Genomic DNA, 20,159 nt, shown 5'->3' with positions numbered 1-20,159 from the left:
TGACTGAACGTCTGTAACTGAGGAAGAAAACAGACGTAAATGTTGATAAAGACACAATGACAATAAATGAATAAAGAGTAAATGTTGTGTGTTCGACAGGAAGATTACGGCTGAACTCCAGTCTAGATGTTCAGGATTACTTTCCTTTCACTAAGGTCAACAGGTGACACCGACGAGGAAGCCAGTGATTCAGTTTGTGCTCTTATTTAAATGATTTGCTTTTCTATATTTTGTTGCATAACATGCCTTGAGAGGCGTCCCTCTAAAATTATTTGAATAGATATTGACATATTATTTATCCTATAGAAATAAATGACTGATCACCTCAAGGTGAAACCATCAGAAGGATTCTTACAACACTCACATGAACAGAGTCTTTGAAATAGATCTGATGTTTATTACTGACTCTCATGCTTCCAATAAAACAGACAGTATGTAACTTTAGTAACTCTCTGTCTCTGTGATAGGAGGCATTATGTGGCTCAGTCTGGTAAAAATAGTCCACAGCTCTACAGTGAAGACTGCTGAAGCTGCTACAAGACAGCGTTCGGGTGAAGTTCAAATAAAGAAACATTTCACAGGCAGCAACAACGGTCAAAGTCCTTTAGTTTCTTTTGTTTGTCAGCAACAGAAGAAACAAGTATTCCTTCCAAATTAAATGCACTGTTACTTTTTACGTCAGGAATCTGAGGTTTTCTGTCATCTGTCATTTATAATAAACTATTGAAGGTCTTAGAACCAGATGTTGACCTTCTACAAGACAAGTGAGCAAGATGGAGGATGGAGGAGGCATTACAGATGATATTCAGTGTTACAAATTTTTATTTCACATCATGTTATAATATGAGGAGTGTGGTGGTAATCCAGCCCTGCTTGGTAAAGTGCTCAAATTATTTTCCCTGCTTTTTAAAATTCTCAAAAAACTCGTTTCAAGACTGTTTGCTGAACGGGTTAAGATTTAATAAAAATGTAACTTGCACACACCTGTGTATTTAACTGTGCCACAGGTGGTACAGAAATGAGACATAGGCTACAGCTCACGTAATGAGCCCTATTACATTTCATCTCTAGTGTAAACAAACCAGCCTTCTCGCCAAGTCACACAAAGTCTCGCGTGATTCGGACGCAGCGATCGACTATAGATAGCATCGTGAGCTAATCGATCGTTAGCTGGTGTCAAATCTCGACGCCCGCCAAAAACAAACATTTAGCACAATTTACAGCCGCAGATAAACAGTCCCTGATATGTTCAGCCGGGCTGACAAAGCAGTCCGAACTCCGGCCTCTTCAGAAGGGCCAGTCCGCTGTGTTTGCCCAGCTCGTTGGTAACCGCGCTGCTGCTAAGAAGCTAGATTGCTAACGTCCGTTGGTTGGTCTCTGCACGGTAAAACCAGGAAGGAGGGACCGGACGACCAGCCAGGCAACCTGGCCTCAAAGGCTGCTCCACTTCTGCAAACATTTACTCGTTAACATCCAGGCTCGTCCGGTCTGCTGAAGACAGTAGAAAGGTAATTGCGACCCGGCGTCATGTCGGAGCTTTGCTCGGTAGTTAAAGTTGGCTGGAGACGGTTAACTATTGAGTAGTTAAGTGTCTTAACGGTTGTGCTTTCAGGAGCAAAGTCAGTGTTGACTTCATTAATGTCACTGCAGCGTGACTTTAAACTAAACTAACTCCAAATATAGTGGACGTTATTTCATCAGTTTATATTTTAACCTGATACTGTGTCTTTACACTCAGCTTCAGATGTCGATCATTAACATTAACTGAAAAACAACAGAAAATGATGAACTGAACGTTGAACCCACTGAGGCTTCTGTTAGTGAACTCTCGTTAGATAAAATTATTTGTGTGGCTTGTATTTTGTTTTGAATACAGTCTAATACATTAGCAACAATTTTGTTAAACAGTTATCTGATATAGAGCTGCAACAATTAATGAAATTGAAATTGATCATGCTGCTATTTTTAAAATCCATCATTTGAAGTTGTTTTTTTTCCCCAGTTTCTTTAGTCTTCCATGATAAACTGAATATCTTTGGACTGTTGATTTGACAAAACAAGAAATCTGAACACATTAGCTTGTGGTTTGTGAAATTACACACTTTACAAAATACAGGACATTTTACATTTTTATTATCTGACATTTCATACAAGATAACTAATCCTTGACTCAGTGGTGCCTGTTGTGCACAGGTCACTTTATATTGTCTATTTGCTTAGAGCTGTAAATGGAAATGATTAACAAAATTAACCAAACAACAGAAAATGACCAAACTGAACATTGGACCCAGTGTGGTTGTGTTCGTGTTCAACCAGGTGAAAATCAATCAATTGAATTTGGGATAATGTGCAATACTTATTCAATGGTTGTATTAATTAGTTATCTGATATTATAGAATTGATTGATGAATATTTGTTTTTTTACCTGCCTCACTTTTTAAATGCCCTTTGGGATTAATAGAGTGAACCTCCTCTCAACCAACCAAACAAATTAAACTTGTCTTCCCTTTAGCAGTTTTAACACTGGAGAATATGATTTGTAGACTTGGGTGTCTCTGTAGCACCACAATGCACAACAATGTTGGGACGTTTTACCTTTTAATAAAGACAATAGCATGTCCTGTAATTTGGATATTTCACTTGGCCACACTGCGATTTTGATTATATTTAGATTAATTGTGCAGCTGTACTAGAGAGTAGAATAGACCTACATAGGCATATTTACATGTCACTGCACGTGGAAGTTCATTAGATGCAGAGCACAGAGACTGTCTTTGCCTCCTTTACAGTCAGAGGCAGCGTTCAGTGATGAAATGGAAAACTTGAAATTATTCACACTCACTTTCACTTCCGTTTTTGGTTTAACGTCACTGAGCTTCAGCAGCGAACAGCAGATACTGTGGTGAGAGTCGACTCACTGTCATTATCACTCAAGTCATGAATAAAGTGCAGGTTCTTTCCCAAACACCAGGGACAATGCTGTGAATACAAACACTTCAAATACCAAACTATTAGTTGGCTTATTATGTATTATAACTATGTGTTTTTAGACTACAAACTATACTGTGCACAGCTCTGAGTATTTAACTCAGTAAAACCTGATGAGAATGCAGTCATGAAACTATTAATGTTGATTTTACATTTAAAATAAAACACATCAATCTCCTGTCTTCATTAGAAACTCACAAAAACTGGTTTTCCCCAACTTTACCTAGGACTGACTGGTCCCTAACAAACAGGTTTTTCTCACCTGAACTGTGTATTGAAGGTCTGATGTTCAGAGGAAGAGCAGTAAGGAGCTTTTGTCCCTTTTGATTGGCTGAAGTGCTTTAGATGTGAACAACCATTGTTTCTCACGTAGAAACTGTTCAAACACCAAATAAATGAGGCATTCCTCAACATTCACTGAAAGACCCTGTTATGCATCTGAATGGGTTCTCAAAGGGAACCTGAAATAAAATTCAAACATGAGACTTTGAACAGTGGGGACAGTAACCTGATGTCATTAGAACCAGAGACGCATTCTCCTTCTCCACGCTGCTGCTGTGTTAGAGATTAGTGCTGCATCTTCACTTCGAAGAGGAAATGGTTTTTTTTTTCAGATATCACTCAAGCATCTCAGCAGAACAGACCAGAAACATTCAGTTTAGTTTGGTAAGATTGTAAAAATAACTGGTTATTTATTTAACATTTTTCCTTATGACAGAAACATGTTGATAAAAGAAAATCACATTTTCTTGACTTCTTTTTTTAAAATTCAAAAGCATGAAATACAATTGTATTGTGATTCATTAATCTTGATTATCTGTCTCAAGGATTTTGGGAACAAGATAGTCATTGGCATTATTTTTAGCTGCAAAAGACTATATGAAATCTTTAATATTAAGGATATTGGAATTTTCTCACTTTGAACAAGACAAACACAATCACACACAGAACTAATGGGGAGCTCTGATCAGACACAACAGAATGACAATGATTATTGAACCTGATTGACTACAATCAGGTTCTTGAACTTGAATACAAAGTTACATAACTTTGTATTGGGGGATGGGGGAGGACTCACGTTGAAGTGTGTCTGATGTTGAGTCTGAACATCATGATGGTCTCCTGTCTGAAATTGCTGTCAGCTCATGTGATTTCATGCTTCTCTAGTTGCTGCAGTTTAATGTTGTGTGTTTGATTCATGTTTCTCTGACAGTTCAAGGTCATGTGAGGCTGTAGGGGCTTTAGGGGCAGTTGATGGCAGGTTTGGTGCAGCTTGGTGCAGAAGTCTTGATGACGGGTAACAAGGTGTCATGTACAGAGTCCAGTCCTGGTCTGTCAGCAGCTCTGTGTAGCTGGACGATCCTGATTAATGTGGAGGATTCGTTTGTTTTTCCTAAACAGTGTGACCTTTGGTTTCTGTTTCAGTCCCTGAACATTGAGTAAATTCATTCTGTGTGCAAGCATCACCAGTATAAGTGCCACTTGTTCACTTGTTTTTCTGTTTTTAAGGAAAAGAACATTGACACTGGCCTGAGTGCAAAGATGTCGAAGGCTCCGGATTCTCATGCTCAGTCCCGCTCTAGATCACGGTCCAGGTCCAGATCCAGATCCTACTCCAGATCTCACTCAAGAAGCCGCTCCCGCTCCAGATCTAGAAAACGTCGCTACAGGTAAATCTGTTGTCAGGTTGCTTTCATCAAACCCTTTTTTATTTACATTATGAACTGAAGAGCAAAGACCTTTATTATAAATGATGTAGTTTATAAACAGTGAGCCTGACTGTATGAAACAAAATCTGCTCTGATATTAGTCCCTGCTTTGAAAAAACATCAGCTAGATAACTTGTTGATATTGTCTGTCTGACTTGAAACTGTACAAAGCAACAAGGAAGGCTTATCTTACCTACACAGTTTCCATCAGGATCCCTTTTAAACCTTTTAGCATATTTGTTTAAGCCAAACTTGAAACATGTCCAACTAGTGCTCCCTGATAATGTCTCACAGTTATTTGTTTTAGTTTAATTATTCATTTGATAGGGACGATGCAATTTAACATAGTTTCAAATGAGGCATGAAACTAATGTGTTGCACAAAGAGTTTATAGCTGTTTCTAATTCTCCACTCCTGTTTCTAGTTCAGCTTTTACATGTATAATGTAATTAAAACGGTCAATAGCAGAAACGACACAATTTATAATATCCTACCATTGGCTAAAAATATACAGATGTTCAATGTAAAACGACAACAACAACAACATCCACAAATAGTCAAGCAAAAACAGTTAACATTAAATCCAATAGATTCAACCTAGAAATGAGTACAGCTCTGTCACCAGGTTTTATTTGGCAAATTAAGGTTTGGAAGAGTCCTATTAAATATTGTAATGTAGTCGTATTCAGAGAGGTGGTTTCTGATGCCCTCCTAATATCTGACATCCAGGTCAGAGTATAATAGCTTTGTTGTGCTTCTATTGCTTGGCTCAGCTCACTCTAGGTTTTCTCTTGATTTGCATAAATGTTTTTCCTTTTGTCCAGTGAAAGGAAAAAGGCTGATGAAAAGCCTCCAGCAATTTGCATCAGCTCACCTTCAGTCTCTTTATTTTAGACTCTCCAGTCATTATTTGTATTTGTGTTAGACTTGTCAACCAATATGGTCAATATAATGTTTAATTTATTTAACGTTATGTGTCTTTCCTTATTTAATCACTGCTGTTGTCGAGGAGGATTGTTTCCCTGAAGTGTTGTTCAATTGCAGGTCATTAAACAGGAAGTCACAATGAGTGTGATGTTTCAATCTCAAAGATTATCACAATAAAAGTTGTTAAAAGTTTCCTTTTCTCCACTGTAGCTGTCAGCAGGGGCCAACGGCTCCATCTGCTGGTCAGATAACAGAATGATCATTCTCTTCACACAGTACAATGTGTAATAATATAATACAATCATTTTGTATAAATAATTTAATATTATTTATAATATTAATATAATAATAATATTATTTTATCTGTTCATTTTCTGGATTAATCAGTTAATTATTTTGACTATAATCTGTGAGAAACTTCAGAACATAAATATTGAATTCACTGTAAAAATGAAAGTAAATAAATAAATTACAATATGTAAAGAAACCACATAATGTGTGTTTTTCTAAATCGTTTCTTTTTGTGAATTTTTGCTTCAATGAATTCTGAGAACTTCTCGTCCTTCAGGAACATGTGATGGTTCAGATGGTTCAGCAGAATTAATGACTGTCAGTGTTTTGTAGAGGAGCTGATCTTCTACTGCAGTTGACTCTGAATCAGTTCATTTTCCTCTTTAATGTAAATTCTGTCTTTGATTCAGTGGAAACTGAAGGAAGGTTCATTCTTTACTTTGGAAAAAGCGACACATCTGGTGTTTCAGTTGTCACATAGATGGTTTTTGTTGTTTATCACATGACCCATGAGTTGAATTTCAGGAGATTTTATGTCAGTTTTGGTCAGGTGTTCACAGACAGGTGATGCTGATTCAGTGTCTTGTCCAGACTCCTTGTGTTTCACTGATGTGAAGTAGAAGTAGGTTTGTACTGTCTGAGCCTGGAGAAAATGAAGAGGCTCGACTAAAAGCTTTGCTAACGTTATTTTCTTATCTTTTTTTCTCTTCAGTTCTCGGTCTCGTTCCCGCTCTCACTCTCCATCCTACAGAAACTATCCCACCAGAGACTACCAGAACAACAGGGGGGGCTTCAGAGGCTACAACCGCGGCTACAGGAGGCCGTACCACTACCGCGGCAGGAACCGGGGTTATTACCAACGTGGTCATTACCAGAACAGAGGAGGAGGCGGTGGCTACAACTATAAAGCCAATTGGCAGGGTGGTGGAGGTGGAGGTGGAGGTGGAGGTGGAGGTGGAGGTGGAGGTTGGCACGATCGCCACTATGACCAGGACCACCACTCACACAGTCCAAGGAGGGGGCGCTCACGCTCCCGCACCCCCAGGAAGCGCTCGGGCAGCCGGAGCCGCTCTCGTTACTCTGATCGCTCGTCATCAGGCAGATCCCGGCGCTCCAGGCGCTCCAGCTACTCCTCTCGATCCCGGTCCTCATCTCCACGCCATCGTAGCAGCAAGGCCAAGCCCGTCTCCAAGGACAAAGACAAGGCGACAGAAAGTCAGGTGGATAAGTCAGGTCAGGCAGCTGAAGGCAGCGCCATCGAAAAGGCATCCGGAGGGAAATGGATCGACTATGACAGCAGCCCCAAACGAGGCAGCCCCAAGAAAGACGACGCTGCCTCCGGCCCTGAGAGCAAAGGGCCGGGAGGAGGCGGTCCTCTGTGGAAAACCATCGGCAGCGCGTCATCCCCTCCGACAAAGAGCCCCACAAAGTCTGGACAAACAGCCTGTTTCAGTGGCTTCGGCTTCTTCTCAAAGGAAGACGCCAAAGCTGGAGATAAGAGTGTGATCTCTGCTGCATTCAAGAAGTATGTCTGTCACTCACTTATTTACATCCAATCACATCGTTTTCATTTTTATTGTCCTAACAAACTATGAACGTTATCTTTCAAACATGTTTAGCCTTTTTCAAAGATCCTTGGAAGAAATCATGTTCAACAGGAATCATAAGACTCCTGAGTTTAAGAGCATTGAACATGTAGCCGGATATTTTCTGTACAGGAAGTTGTATGAAATCCCTCTTACTTAGGACGATGGTGGTTACGTGAGTATAATTACTGCAATGTGAGTCCTGCTGTGTCCTGTTTGCATCAGGGATGGGCTTTTTTCTGATATTTTTAAGTCCAGTCAGTGAAATGAAGGTGGGAATGAAAAGGATAAAGAGGGTAAATCAACATTGTTCAGAACAGTTAGGGTGGTGTGTTTCCATGTCGACTGAAAGGATAATAATTAATGCTGACAATAAATAATCAAGAGCTGGTCAGTCTTTTTTAAAGGGTTAGTTTTTAGAAAGGACAGCGTTTGCTCAATGCCTCTGATTGGTTGACTTTTTATCATGTTTCTGTTAAAAGCTTGTATCGTTTCAGATTTTCAGATACAAACATGTCACTGTTACTGTGTGTAGTGAAAAATGAAAACTCTCAGTACTTGCACTAATGTTTGGAGCAAGGAAAGATGATATTATTATATAATAATATTAATGATTTAGACTTAAAAACATTTCAGTCAGAAGATGTTCCAGTCCAATATAGACAGTAAAGACAGTTGACCAGCCCATCCCTGGTGTGTGTAACACTTCTCACTTTCAGTTTGTCAGTTTATGTTGTACTTGTGTTGTTTCCTCTGTCGTTATTTGTATGAGACTTTAAAGCGTTAATTACTCTAAGTATATTAGTGGTGTTCCTGGCCTGGCAGCTTCTCTAGCTCAGTGTGGTTCTCTGTTCCAGGTTCTTGGCAGAGAATAAAAACAAAAAGCAGGAGAAGGAGAACGGTCGAGATAAGGAGCAGAGCGCTGCAGACAGAGAACCAGACAAAGGAAACAAGTCAGCAGACATGTTCAACATCTCGTCCTCCTCTTTCACGGACTCCAAGGAAGACAAGGCTCATCCCTTCTTTGATGCCGGAGAGGAGGAATTCCTCAAGTCTCACGGGCTGAAAGAACGGGACATCGAGGAGGACGGCGACATCAAACCCACCTTGACAGCTCGGGACCTTTTCGGGAAATGGGGGGACGAGCCGAACTATTCGACGTCCTACCCGTCAGTGAAGGAGAAGAGCCGGAGAGAAGCTGAAGAGGCAGAGCCTGTAGATCACATGGAGGAGGATTTGTACCGAAGCCGCAAGCACAGCTCAAAGAAAGAGGAGAAGTCCAAGAAGAAGGAGAAGAAAGAAAAGTCCAGGAGGAGTCCGACCCCTCCCACCACTTCCAGAGAGAAAGACCGCCCACTGTTTCCTGGAGCTTTCCCTCCTCGTGAAGAGTCGCCCGTACGACGACTGTCGGCTTCAAGGGAAGACTTTGAGCTCAAAATTGGTTCTTTAGATGAAATTCCCAGGTAAGTGTAGAACTGCCATTCATACACTGTACTGACCCCAATACAAGACCACGTCTCCGTCAGCCTCCTCGTTAAACTTCATGTTAATCCTGTATCGGGTAGTCATAAACTTTCTCCTGTCAAACAGCAGATGAACTCATTTTCTCTGGATTCAGACATTTTTCTGTCTCTTTGAGCTTCTCATTGTACCTTTATGTTTCATGACAATTGTTGGTTACTTCGTTGGTCATTGCAGTGAAGACATTGGAATCAGTAACAATAGGAACTGTAGGTTAAACTTCCCTTTTACTAATGATCAGACTTTTGAACCTCAGTCAAGTGTAAAAATGTTTTTTAAATTTTCATGTGCAAATTGAAAATTAACATAAAAGTTCCTCACTGGTGTGTTCTCAGTTCGTCTCTGACTAAAGATCGACTCCTGCCCAGAGATCTGCTGAATACCTCGAAGAAAGATCCAGAGTTTCGTTCCATTTTCCAGCACATTCAGTCTTCACAGCTTCGCCGCAGCCCGTCAGAGCTGTTCGCTCAGCACATAGTCTCAATCGTTCACTACATCAAAGGTACAGTATGATCTGAGCTGGTCCAGACTCCAGGGGACAGACAACAGGACAGTTGTTAATGTTTTATACATATATATATATATATATATATATATATATATATACACACACACATATAAAAGTTAGTCACCATGGTTACCACTCATCTGTGTGAATAAAACTGTTGTGTTGTGACTTTGCAGCTCAACACTTCCGCTCCTCTGACATCACTTTAAGTGAGCGGTTTGCCATGTACCAAAGAAAAGCTGCAGAGGTAGAAATGATGAAGCCAAGGAAGAGCCCAGAAATCCACAGGTACACCAACACCTATCTGATCATGTGTAATTTACTCATCAAAGCATTTTTAATAATAATCAATAAATGACATGAAGTGACGTTTCCCTCCTCTCAGGAGAATCGATGTTTCCCCCAGTGCCTTTAAGAGGCACTCTCACCTGTTTGAGGATGTGGACGAGACGAGCTACAAGGTGACCAGCACTTTTGAAATTTGACGTATTTGGAGCAAATTTGAGTCGATCCAAAGCAGCAGTGTTCAGCTTTGTGCTTTTCTTTCAAAGGATGCATATTTCTAAATCAAAAGAGCCCAATTGTGTTTTGTAAGTGCCAAGCAAGCCCCCCAGCCTATGAGATATGGTTATTGATTGGGTAGATACGAACCCAAGCAAAGGCTAAAAGGAAGTGAATTAAGGTCCTGAGTCCGAGCCTCTCAAGGGACGTTATCAGTGCCTTTACCTTGTAAGTATTTTTCCTAAAAAGACAAAAATCAAGCCACAAAACAGCTGTGAAATTCAGTTACTCTGCTACATGCATGCTGCTGGTTACCACAGATACTGTACAGAAGAGTGTTGTATTTTACTACACATAGTATTTACTGCCAATTAATTACTGATCATAGTAATAGAATATGTAATTCAAGAATTGTCAATATTCACGTTTTATCTTTACTAGAGGGAACACAATACTTTCATATGTTGTACATCTGTGTTTGTTTTGCAGCTTTTTATTATAATTTTTTTATTAGTTGATCAACTATTTAATAACCTCTATGTATATGTATGTGTATATGTATGTCAGTATATATATACATATATATATGTATGTATGACATGTTCAACATAGTATACATGATATATATGAATATGAATCTGTGAGAATGTGTGCACTTGATTTCTTCATTCAGTATTACAGTAGTATTGGTGCTGTGGTAAATAAACACGAATCTCTCTGCAGGATACAAGTAAAAAGTTCAAAGGTGACGTGATGGACCTTCGGCTGGATATTGAAAGACGTAAGAGGTTTGCAGGGAAAGAGCGAGACTACAAGCGTGAAGGCGGCAGGAGCCCAGGAGGCTCCCGAGGGCCGAGCAGGGAGAGGTCCTCTGAGAAATCTGGGAAACACCACAAGAAATCCAAGTACGTCCCATCAGTTCTTCAGTGACTCACCACAGACCTGGAGTCTGTGGGACCTGGACAGAGTCCTGTCTCTTTGAAACCATAGTAACCACTTCCACACGTTGCTCTTCATATCTCTATGTCACTTTCATACCTGTAAAACTCATCTCCATTTTAATGACGGCCATGTTTTTCTCACAGGAAGGGTAAGAAGAAGCGGGATCGCTCCCCATCCTCCTCTTCCTCCTCTTCCTCTCCATCCCCCTATCCACCGCCTTTCAGAGGTAAAGAGTACATGGGGGAGGGGATGGAGCACTCGGAGGAGGGCTACAGTCACTCTCGTTATCCTCCACGGGACTGCAGTGGACCTGGAGACAGAGGCCCTCGAGATTACGAGGGCCATGGCCCGGAGCGAGGCCGAGGACGTGGATTTGTAAGTTCCTGTCTGAGCTTAATTTCTTCTGCTGCTGTTTGCGTTTCTTCTTGTAATTCTCTGTCCTAATGACATCACAGTACACTGAATTCTCTGCTCTGTTCCCTCCTCCTAATGCTAAGGATCATAATGTGGATGATGATAATGATGATGACACTCTCATACATAATCCATGCACTACCTGGTTTTTACTAAGGTAATGTAGTGAAACCAGTGAAACCTCATCACTGAACTAAACCCTGATCCATCAGTTGTGTCGTGGCTCTGGGTTTGTTTGAGTCTGACTTAAACCAGGTTTATCAACATATTCCTCCATCTTATTCTACATCATGTGACTGTTGTTTTGATTTCAGTTCCCCAGAGTCAGAGGAAGAGGCTGGAACAGGGGAAATTATCCAGGCAACAACAGCAATGGAAACCCTGCCAATATGAACCCTCCAGTGCGCCCCCCAGAGGAGGAGTGGGACCCTGAGTACACGCCCAAGAGCAGGAAGTATTACCTGGTGAGACTCTGCAGCTGCTGATTCATTTAATTCATATATAAATGTTTAATGATAACGAAGATGGATCATTTGTTGAAACCCTTTTTCTGAACCAGTTTAGAACATCATATTTATTCAAACATTTTCAAGTTCTTATGTATTATTTATTTAAACACTGTAAATGAGCTTAAAATAATCATCAAGAAGATTCCAACCTTCACTGGGTTTTTCTTCATCTTGACCTTTAACCTTTCTTGTTTCTCTTCCAGCACGACGATCGTGACGGAGAGAAAACCTGGGTCGACAACCGTGGAAGAGGCCGCGGTTCGTTCCCGGCTCGTAGAGGACGCTTCGTTTACAGGAAGGGGGGCAGCAGCCCGAAGTGGACCCATGACATGTTCCAGGGGGGGGAGGAAGGGGAGCTGGGAGATGACCACATAGAAGTCGACCATAAAGACGCCAAGATGGCCGGAGATTCCGCCGCTGGCTTGAAGCAGTAAACTGCTACATCATCCATCAGCATCACATGATGATGAAGAGGTTCTTAATTTTTCTCCATTTCATGTCATTAACGGTTAAAGTGAAGAAAGAACTGCAAGTGACTCAGTTCCTTCTGTCTGTGACAAGTTTAATTTCAGTGTTCTTTATGTGTTGGATTTGTTTTGCAGCTGATGACTCACATGTGGAGAGAGAGATTACTGAGGCATCAAAGTTCTCTGAAAACAAAATAAAAGCGTTTGTGCCTTAGAAAATAAAACTATAGTAGTGTGTACTTGTGTAGCCTGTTTGAAGGTACAGCCCAGCTGGGAGAGGTAGAACTGTTCTTCTGTTTGTTTCTTTGTTTGGGGCTGTGATTAATCTTTGATGTGACTGCATGAAACGTTTGATTCATACCTCGCTCCATGGGACCAATCAGTTGTTGTCAAACGATCAAACATAACAGTTATTATCTGTTGAACCCCTGGACGCTTGATATTTGTCACTTATATTATCCAAGCCTTTTCACTTCACCTGTCTGTCTCATTAGGAAGTGAAGACATTGTGTGTGCTACAGTATATTCTCATTGATTGTGGCTGTTTTCAGTTAAAAACAATTGGCACCAGAATCCCCTGATTTGCTTTAGACAGATAAACGGCTTTTCCTGCCTCTGATCTCAGTGGAGATAAGTGGTTTCCTTTGTTTAGATTTTTAATAAAAAAGACATAATACATGTATAGAATTATACAACCTAAATTATTGTAATCTTAATGTCAGGAGGAGGGAAAATAGAAACTGAATGTGGTTCTTTTTGGACCTGCAGCTTAACCCTGTCATTGAACCTGAACATGAAAAATTTGTGACAAAACAATTTGTCAAGAGGCAAAAGATGTGTATTTTTGAGGAGTTGACACAAACTAGTTTTGTGAATCTCTCTGTGCTGCTTTGTCCCACATTGACTGTACATTCTGCATGTACTAAACACAACTGTAGGACTTCATTTTTTTTTTTTTGATTAATCAGAAGCTGAAAACTTTTTTACTGTTCAAGAGCTTTGAATTACTTGTCTTTTAATTTTCAATAAAATTTTCTTTGATTCAGGGCAATTCTGTAAGTGTGATTTTTGAGATTTATACTTTTTCCATGAGATAAACAAAAAGGAAAAATAAACAGCCAAATGTAGTTTGTGATAATGAGTTTTGTTGTAGCTTTATGTCCCTATTGTTTTCCACATACAGACCTCACTTCTTAATCTGTTGAAGGTTCAGTAAATGAGATTTGCGGTATTTTAACTTTGTGTATTTCTATGTATCTGACGTCATTGTAAATTAAGGAGACAACAGTCAATAATAAATGAGAAAACAGTCCAAACTGTCCTCCATAGAAGAAACCACGTCTTTCTCTGAAAGGCCCCTACAAAGGAAGATCAGATCAGAGAGGGGACATGAGGACCACCGGGTCAAATCTCGATCGGCTGTGGACCGGCTCCCTCAGTGTTATCTGACCTGGACTCAGTACTGGTCTGGATTTACTGAGAGGAGAGACCTACGAGCTGCTGAAGATCAAGGTGGACAGCTGGACTCAACTGTTTCTTCTCCTCCATGTGTAGGTAACTTGATGGTTCATAATGTTACATGTCTGTTTTTGTTAGTGACGGCTACAGTAGCATGCTAACATTAGCTAACTTGCCATATTTTGAATGGATTGGCAAATGTTGCTATTTCTAGCTGGCTAGCTGTTAGCATTGCTTTGGAGCGTATCAGGCAGTGCTAATGTGGACTAATGGCTGTGTCTTGAGTGTGGTTGGCAGTGACATTAATCTACAAAACCTTTAACAAGTTTTTTTCCCTCAGACATGTTTAAACCTTTTCATGTAAAGCTGAACTGAAGTAGCTTTTAGTTTTTAGCCAAAAACCAAACCCTTTACATTTGATGAAGGAGACAAAATACAAAAACGACAATATTGTATTTGTTATTACAGCCAGTAAGTAAATAATGTTTTAAATGTTATACAAGCTACACATGAAGAACATTAATATCTTAATCTTAATATCTTAGCTTAACTTAGCATAAAGACTGGAAACGGGGAAACAGCTAGCCTGGCTCTGCCTGAGGGTTATCTTGTTCATATAATCTGTACAAAACCATGATGCAGTGATACTGCAGAGAAGAATCTGCCATGGAAACTTTGTGGTAAGATTTTTTAAATCATGGAGATTTAATGTTTGTCAAACTTTCCCAGATGCTAGAGAAGTGACTTTTATAAGCATGATGTCACACCAATGTAAAGTCAGTGGAGACACAAGGGGGGGTCAAGTGACTGGATGGTAGAGATGGTTCTGACAGCCTGTTACAACATTTACAACATACCTCATTAGTTCAGCTCCAACACTAACAAATCTCTTATCAAATATTTTATCTCTCCTCTTCTCTCAATCTTTGAACATTGACAATGCTGCCACTAAAACTAGTATTTCTGCTTTCTGGTGGTTAGACATGTTTATGTTAGAGTTAATTCACAGGTAAACCTAATAAGATTTGGTAAGGGAGTAAGGATTCAGATTCAGTAACTTACAGTCAACCCCCCTCCTGGCTCCACACATCCACCTTTGAATTGTTTTTATACTTTGGACAGAGCTGAACTAGCGGTTTCCTCCTGTTTCCAGTCTTTATGCTATGCTAAGCTAACCATTTGCTTCATATTTACCTACAGACATGAGATTGATATTAATATGCTCCTCTAATGTTCTGTAAGAAAGTGAAGGAACGTATATGTCAGCCTATAGAAGTGTATGTATTATTTTCTGTAGCAGACACAAAATATGTTTCTGAAACATGTAATCAACCGAGAATCATATTTACAGGACAAACAGACAAGTCTTTACCAGAGAGTGGGCAGTGTTGTAGCTGGACTGAGAGGGAGCTACTGGGATTTGTGGAAACAGACACAAGCTGATGTAAAGGCTGGAAAAAGACTGGAGGGTTTCTGTGGGAAAGACTAGCCCAGTGATAACAACATTAACTGCTAATTCTGACCATCACTAGTTTAATATTGTTATGAAATGAATCAGTAACAGTTACTTTAACTATGAAAAATTAAACAATTGACAACATAATGATTCTTAGGTGAATGCAACATGATAAATGTCAGTAACCTTAGCTGCTAAATTGTAGATTTGCAGCCGTATTGTAATTGGTAAATTTGTAGCTGTATTCTGATTGCTTTGTTTGAAGCTGTATTCAACTTCTTACATTAAATCACAGGTGATCTGAGGTCATTGAACTTGATCTTCCTGCAAAAAGAATGGTATGTGATCTTTGATTGTGTTTTGAACCTCAGATGAAGAAAGTTGTTCAGTCGTGTTTTTATCACTTGAGAAATATGACTTAGATGAAGTCTTTTATTTCAGCCACAGATCTGGAGAAACACCTGTACACCTCTCTCAGTCAGGAATCAATCCACGGCCTACAGTTAGTTCATTGACTGTTGACTGGTAAATGTAAATGTATTTCAAACCCCATCGGTTTGAAGCCCCATATCTGAGCTGAGATAACCTTTGATGTTAAAAAGCTCCATCCCTCCCACACAAGACATTAAACATTAAACATGAGACATTATGAAACCTTTTTCACATGTGGAGTGTTTCTCCTCATGATGAGTGAACTGATATTCATGTGTTCATCAGTGAACTCTCTCTGTCCTTCAGTCATGAAGAGTCTTTCTCAGTGTCTGTCAGTGGTAATGGACTCGTCCTATTGTCCCCGTCCCTGTGACCAGGATGTCCGGCTGCCCGTTCCTCCAGATCTCCCTGACGATTCGCTCTCTCTCCTCCAGACGTCTCGCCTTCTCCAGCTCGTCAGCTGAAGCGAACACATCAACACTCATCAGAGAACTATTAGACGTCATCGGCCCGACAGTCACTCTGGGGATCTCTGCCTCCTCCCCATCCTCGTCTGCGATGCTCTCCTCCTCCTCCTCCTCCTCTTCCTCTTCCTCGCTGGACTCCTTCAGCTGCCTCCTCTCGGGGGAGGGAGGCAGTCTGCGGTGGCGGTGAGTCCTGCAGGCGATGGCAGCCACCAGGAGGCAGAGTGCCATGAGCAGCCCGAAACAGACGCCCATCATGAAGTAGAGGGCGAAGCTCTCTGGATTGGCTGCATGGACAGAAGACAGTCAACAACAACAACTGGTAGACAACAACAGGTAAACAATAATAGGTAAACAATGACAGGTGAACAATAATATGTAAAAAAAAACAAAAAAAAACAACAGGTAATCAACAACAGGTAAACAACAACAGGTAAACAATAACAGCTGAACAATAATATGTAAAAAACAACAACAGGTAAACAATAACAGGTAAACAACAACAGGTAAACTCACTCAGGTACTGGACTGAAGTACAGTTAAAGGTACTTTTTGCCACTTCCTGTTCTGCTTTGATCACAGTCATAACCCTGATGTCCTCTGAGAATGTCAAATTGTGTTTTCAGTTTTGGACTTTGCATCTATTCTTTAACTTCAGTAAGTGATGTGAATTCTTCTACCACTGGAAGTAAATGACGTTTGATGGGTTTGGCTGAACTCTGTTTATTTTTCTTCTACTGTTTCTGAGCAGCAGATCCTGTTTCCAGTTTATATGCTAAGCTAAATGGTTGCTGCCTTTAGCTTTATAGAGTGGTGTTAGTCTTCTCATCTTTTAACAGTTTTACAGCCTTCAGAGGTAAAACTGTTCACTATTTGGTATTTGAGAAAGAATAATTGATGATTGATAATTTGGTGTATAATAATTTGACCCCATACATTCATCTCACGACTCCTTTAAAGACTCCTGAGCCCCAGGTTGAACCTTTACCTTTGATGTGAGCGTAGGTGGCCATGCTGTTACTGAGCAGCTCCATGTCTTTCTTCACAGGCTCCATCAGGGTCACTGTGGTTCGGATATCGACCAGGAGGTTTTACTCTCTGAGCTCCTGAAGATCCTGTCAATAAAAAAAACACAAGTTTAGTTTAGTTAAGTTCAGACAGTTTAGTTTAGTTTAGTAAATCCACTGTGGAAATCTGAGCTCATCCAAAAACCTGAGCTCCACCCATCATTCCTGTGATTTAAACCAGTGTCAGAGGTCAGAGGTCAACAGAGAGGGACATTGTGGTGAGGACAGCAGTGTGAGGCTCTATGTCTGATAGGATGTTTATGTTTATGACATCATGGCTCTTTTCCGCTCTCAAGGAAATCAGAATATTTTTCCCACAGAAAAAGTGAAATGACAGATTTCACATAGTAAAAGTCATGTGATCAGAAAAATCATAAGGGTTCATCCTCTGGAACAATGAGCATCTGTTCAATACATCATGATCCAACAGTTTGAGATCTCTCAGTCACAACCGATGGAGAATCTCAGACCTGAACCAGGACTGAGAGACTGAGACCTGGACTGGGCTGAGGTCTGGGATCTGGTCTGAAACCCTGTTGGTCACAGATGGTCGCACGGTTACAGTAAAGCCCCCCCCCCCCCCATTACAACAACAATGTGCATGGGAGCCGAATGTTTTTCTTTCTGCTGCTTCTCTCTGGGGAGAATGAACCCTCACTGCTGGGGGGGGGGGGGGGGGGGTCGCTCGGCCCCCCGCCCTGATCTTTATCCTGCTGACTCTTGGCAGACCCCGTTCACTCTTTTTCTTTTTTAAAGGACAGTTACGCTGGTAGTTTCTCTGGTGTCGGACTCCTGGTCCATGGACTTCTGGGAACCGGTCGTTTAACTCACAGAGAAGAAGCATGACTCCATCTGCACCCTCAATTTACTGCCCCCAGACCTGAACCACATAAGTGGGTAATTAAGTTTTCAGTTCAGCTTGTGTAAAGTCAAACAAGTCAACAGACTGTTTTAATTAAAGACTGTTGGTTTTACATGTCCACACATCAGACTGGTTATCAGACTTCATCACCTTCTTATCACGTCTTTTTGTTTGTAATTTATGTTTATAGGAGAAATTAGACGTTATTATTTCTAGGTCAATTACATTTTTTCAGGTATTTTTTATAATGACGTTTATTTTTCTCTTAATTCCAGTCTAATCACCTACATCACTTTCATTCACAGACACTAATTTCTTGAAGTGTCTTGAAGCAGGTTGATTTTTTAAATATCCTCCGTCCTCAGCAGATTCGTCATTTGTTTTAAATAAAACTCTTCAGACTTCATTACAGACAGAACTTGATAACTAGGAGATTTTTTACAGTAGATATAATGTGCAGATGAATATTTATGCAGACACCAATATGTTTTTTAAAAGTCCTCATAGAAACACAGTCACACTACTGTTTTCTTACTTACACAATAACACATATTTATTCATGACACACAGTTTGCACTGACGTTTACTCATAAATACCAGAGGGAGACAAATGTCTGTTTTATGATTTAACGGATTTAACACCAACATTTCCAGACACATCCAATAACTTTTCTAACTACGCATGTGAAGCCCGGCGGCTGAAGCTGTTTATGTGACCCCATAAAACTCAGTCCAGTTCAACCCCCCACACTTCCTGCTCAGATCAGCCTGTTTAAGTCAAAAGATGAAACCTGACACCGGTGAAATAAGACATGTTGTTTTACAGTAGTCGACCCTGCTGACAATGTCTGTCAGTACGACATGAATCTGCAGAGAGAATCAAACATGTGACAGTTTCCTCTGTGGATTGATATTCACAGTTAATGACTCTGAGCTTGTTGTATCTACTGCTGCTATAATCGGGTTTAGAACAAGCTCCACTAATGAGCCAGTTCATTAACTCGCAGTAACTGAAGTAATGTGGTAAAATCTGAATTAGTGAAAATGTCTGAGAGACAGGAAGTCTGCCCTGTGCAATAAAAGCTTGATTTACTTGAGAATTAAACATATTTAACATGAGATCATTTTAAGTCAGAACATCACTCACCTCGGTCCTGGAGCTTCACTAACTCAAACAGAGAACTTAGATCCAGATCTGGACCTGGTCTGTCAGATCCATCTCAGACAGAAAGAGGTTTTGGGTCTCTCAGAGTCTGGAAAAGAGGAGCAGCTCCTCACTATGATCCTCTCATCCTCCACAGGGAGGACGACCAGCCAGAGTCCAGACTGTTGTAAAGGAGGCGTCTCCTTCGCCTCAGAGATAAAGTGAAACTGCCACCAGACTCCAAAATAAAAGTCCCCACTGTTACTGGACTGATTCTGCCCCAGTGCAGGTCTGAGCCTCTGTGACCGGAGGGAGGTGACTCTCCCTGCTGGACTCACCACACTGAGCTCTGTTCACTGTTCAGCAGGAGGGTGGGACAGGAAATAGCTCGTCGGCTGCCATGGGCAGAGGGCCGTGGTGCTTCGGGGGCTTGACGGTTAATTAGACTCTTTGTATTTTAATCTGAGGCGGAGATCAGCAGTAACAGTTAGTGTTAATGACAGTTCGTTAATTAGACAGAGCAGCAGGTGCTGTTGTTCAGTTAAGTCATTAAGAACATTTACTACAGAACTGAACTGCTACAGGTCTCAGGCAAATACTGAACTTTGACTTCATTCACTTTATCTTCAGAAAACTGAAAGTACATTTATTCAACTATTGTACTAAAATTTCCATTTTATCCCACTTAATACCGTTACTCATTCAATATAATGCAATTTTAAAGCTACCACAGTAAATAATACTTCACTTATTAATGATATAATATCTAATAGTAAAACTGGCTCAATTTTCCTGCATTAAGTACTTTTAGTATTTAGCTGCTTTTACTTGAGTAACATTTTCACTGTCGTTGTAATTGAGTATTTTTACAGTGTACTGTTCTGGCTTTTACTTGTTCCACCATCATTTATCT

At 40.5% G+C, this 20,159-nt stretch overlaps 2 protein-coding genes across 3 annotated transcripts; one reads left to right on the top strand and one right to left on the bottom strand.

Annotated features, from left to right (window-relative positions):
- Positions 1-1,107: 1,107 nt before the first annotated feature.
- Positions 1,108-13,409, top strand: thrap3b (thyroid hormone receptor associated protein 3b). 2 transcript variants are annotated; one of them, XM_056399107.1, is made up of 12 exons: positions 1,108-1,508; positions 4,498-4,658; positions 6,628-7,440; positions 8,359-8,964; positions 9,358-9,524; positions 9,707-9,818; positions 9,916-9,991; positions 10,755-10,936; positions 11,117-11,348; positions 11,702-11,851; positions 12,100-12,370; positions 12,499-13,409. In XM_056399107.1, exons 2-11 carry the CDS (start codon positions 4,531-4,533, stop codon positions 12,328-12,330), a joined length of 2,697 nt encoding a protein of 898 aa, XP_056255082.1. In that variant the 5' UTR covers positions 1,108-1,508; positions 4,498-4,530; the 3' UTR covers positions 12,331-12,370; positions 12,499-13,409. The 2 variants fall into 2 exon arrangements, with proteins under 2 accessions (XP_056255082.1, XP_056255081.1); XM_056399106.1 differs by having other exon boundaries at positions 12,100-13,409.
- Positions 13,410-14,255: 846 nt separating this feature from the next.
- eva1bb (eva-1 homolog Bb (C. elegans)) lies at positions 14,256-19,558 on the bottom strand. The gene is made up of 3 exons (XM_056399108.1): positions 19,250-19,558; positions 17,162-17,288; positions 14,256-16,460 (listed from the first exon to the last, which is right to left on the bottom strand). Exons 2-3 carry the CDS (start codon positions 17,226-17,228, stop codon positions 16,042-16,044), a joined length of 486 nt encoding a protein of 161 aa, XP_056255083.1. The 5' UTR covers positions 17,229-17,288; positions 19,250-19,558; the 3' UTR covers positions 14,256-16,041.
- Positions 19,559-20,159: the final 601 nt, after the last annotated feature.

The sequence above is a fragment of the Seriola aureovittata genome, chromosome 16 (assembly GCF_021018895.1).
Source record: "Seriola aureovittata isolate HTS-2021-v1 ecotype China chromosome 16, ASM2101889v1, whole genome shotgun sequence".
Classification (NCBI taxonomy): domain Eukaryota; kingdom Metazoa; phylum Chordata; class Actinopteri; order Carangiformes; family Carangidae; genus Seriola; species Seriola aureovittata.
The sequence above is the reverse complement of the archived record's forward strand: the minus strand, read 5'-3'. Positions and strand labels throughout refer to the sequence as shown.

Excerpts from the sequence above, each read along its gene's own strand:
- eva1bb (XM_056399108.1), bottom strand. The coding sequence starts at position 17,228 with ATGGAGCCTGTGAAGAAAGACATGGAGCTGCTCAGTAACAGCATGGCC. Across the intron at positions 16,461-17,161 it reads CACCTACGCTCACATCAAAG|CCAATCCAGAGAGCTTCGCC; the intron begins GTAAAGGTTCAA and ends CTGTCCATGCAG.
- thrap3b (XM_056399107.1), top strand. The coding sequence starts at position 4,531 with ATGTCGAAGGCTCCGGATTCTCATGCTCAGTCCCGCTCTAGATCACGG. Across the intron at positions 8,965-9,357 it reads TCTTTAGATGAAATTCCCAG|TTCGTCTCTGACTAAAGATC; the intron begins GTAAGTGTAGAA and ends GTGTGTTCTCAG. Across the intron at positions 9,525-9,706 it reads AATCGTTCACTACATCAAAG|CTCAACACTTCCGCTCCTCT; the intron begins GTACAGTATGAT and ends GTGACTTTGCAG.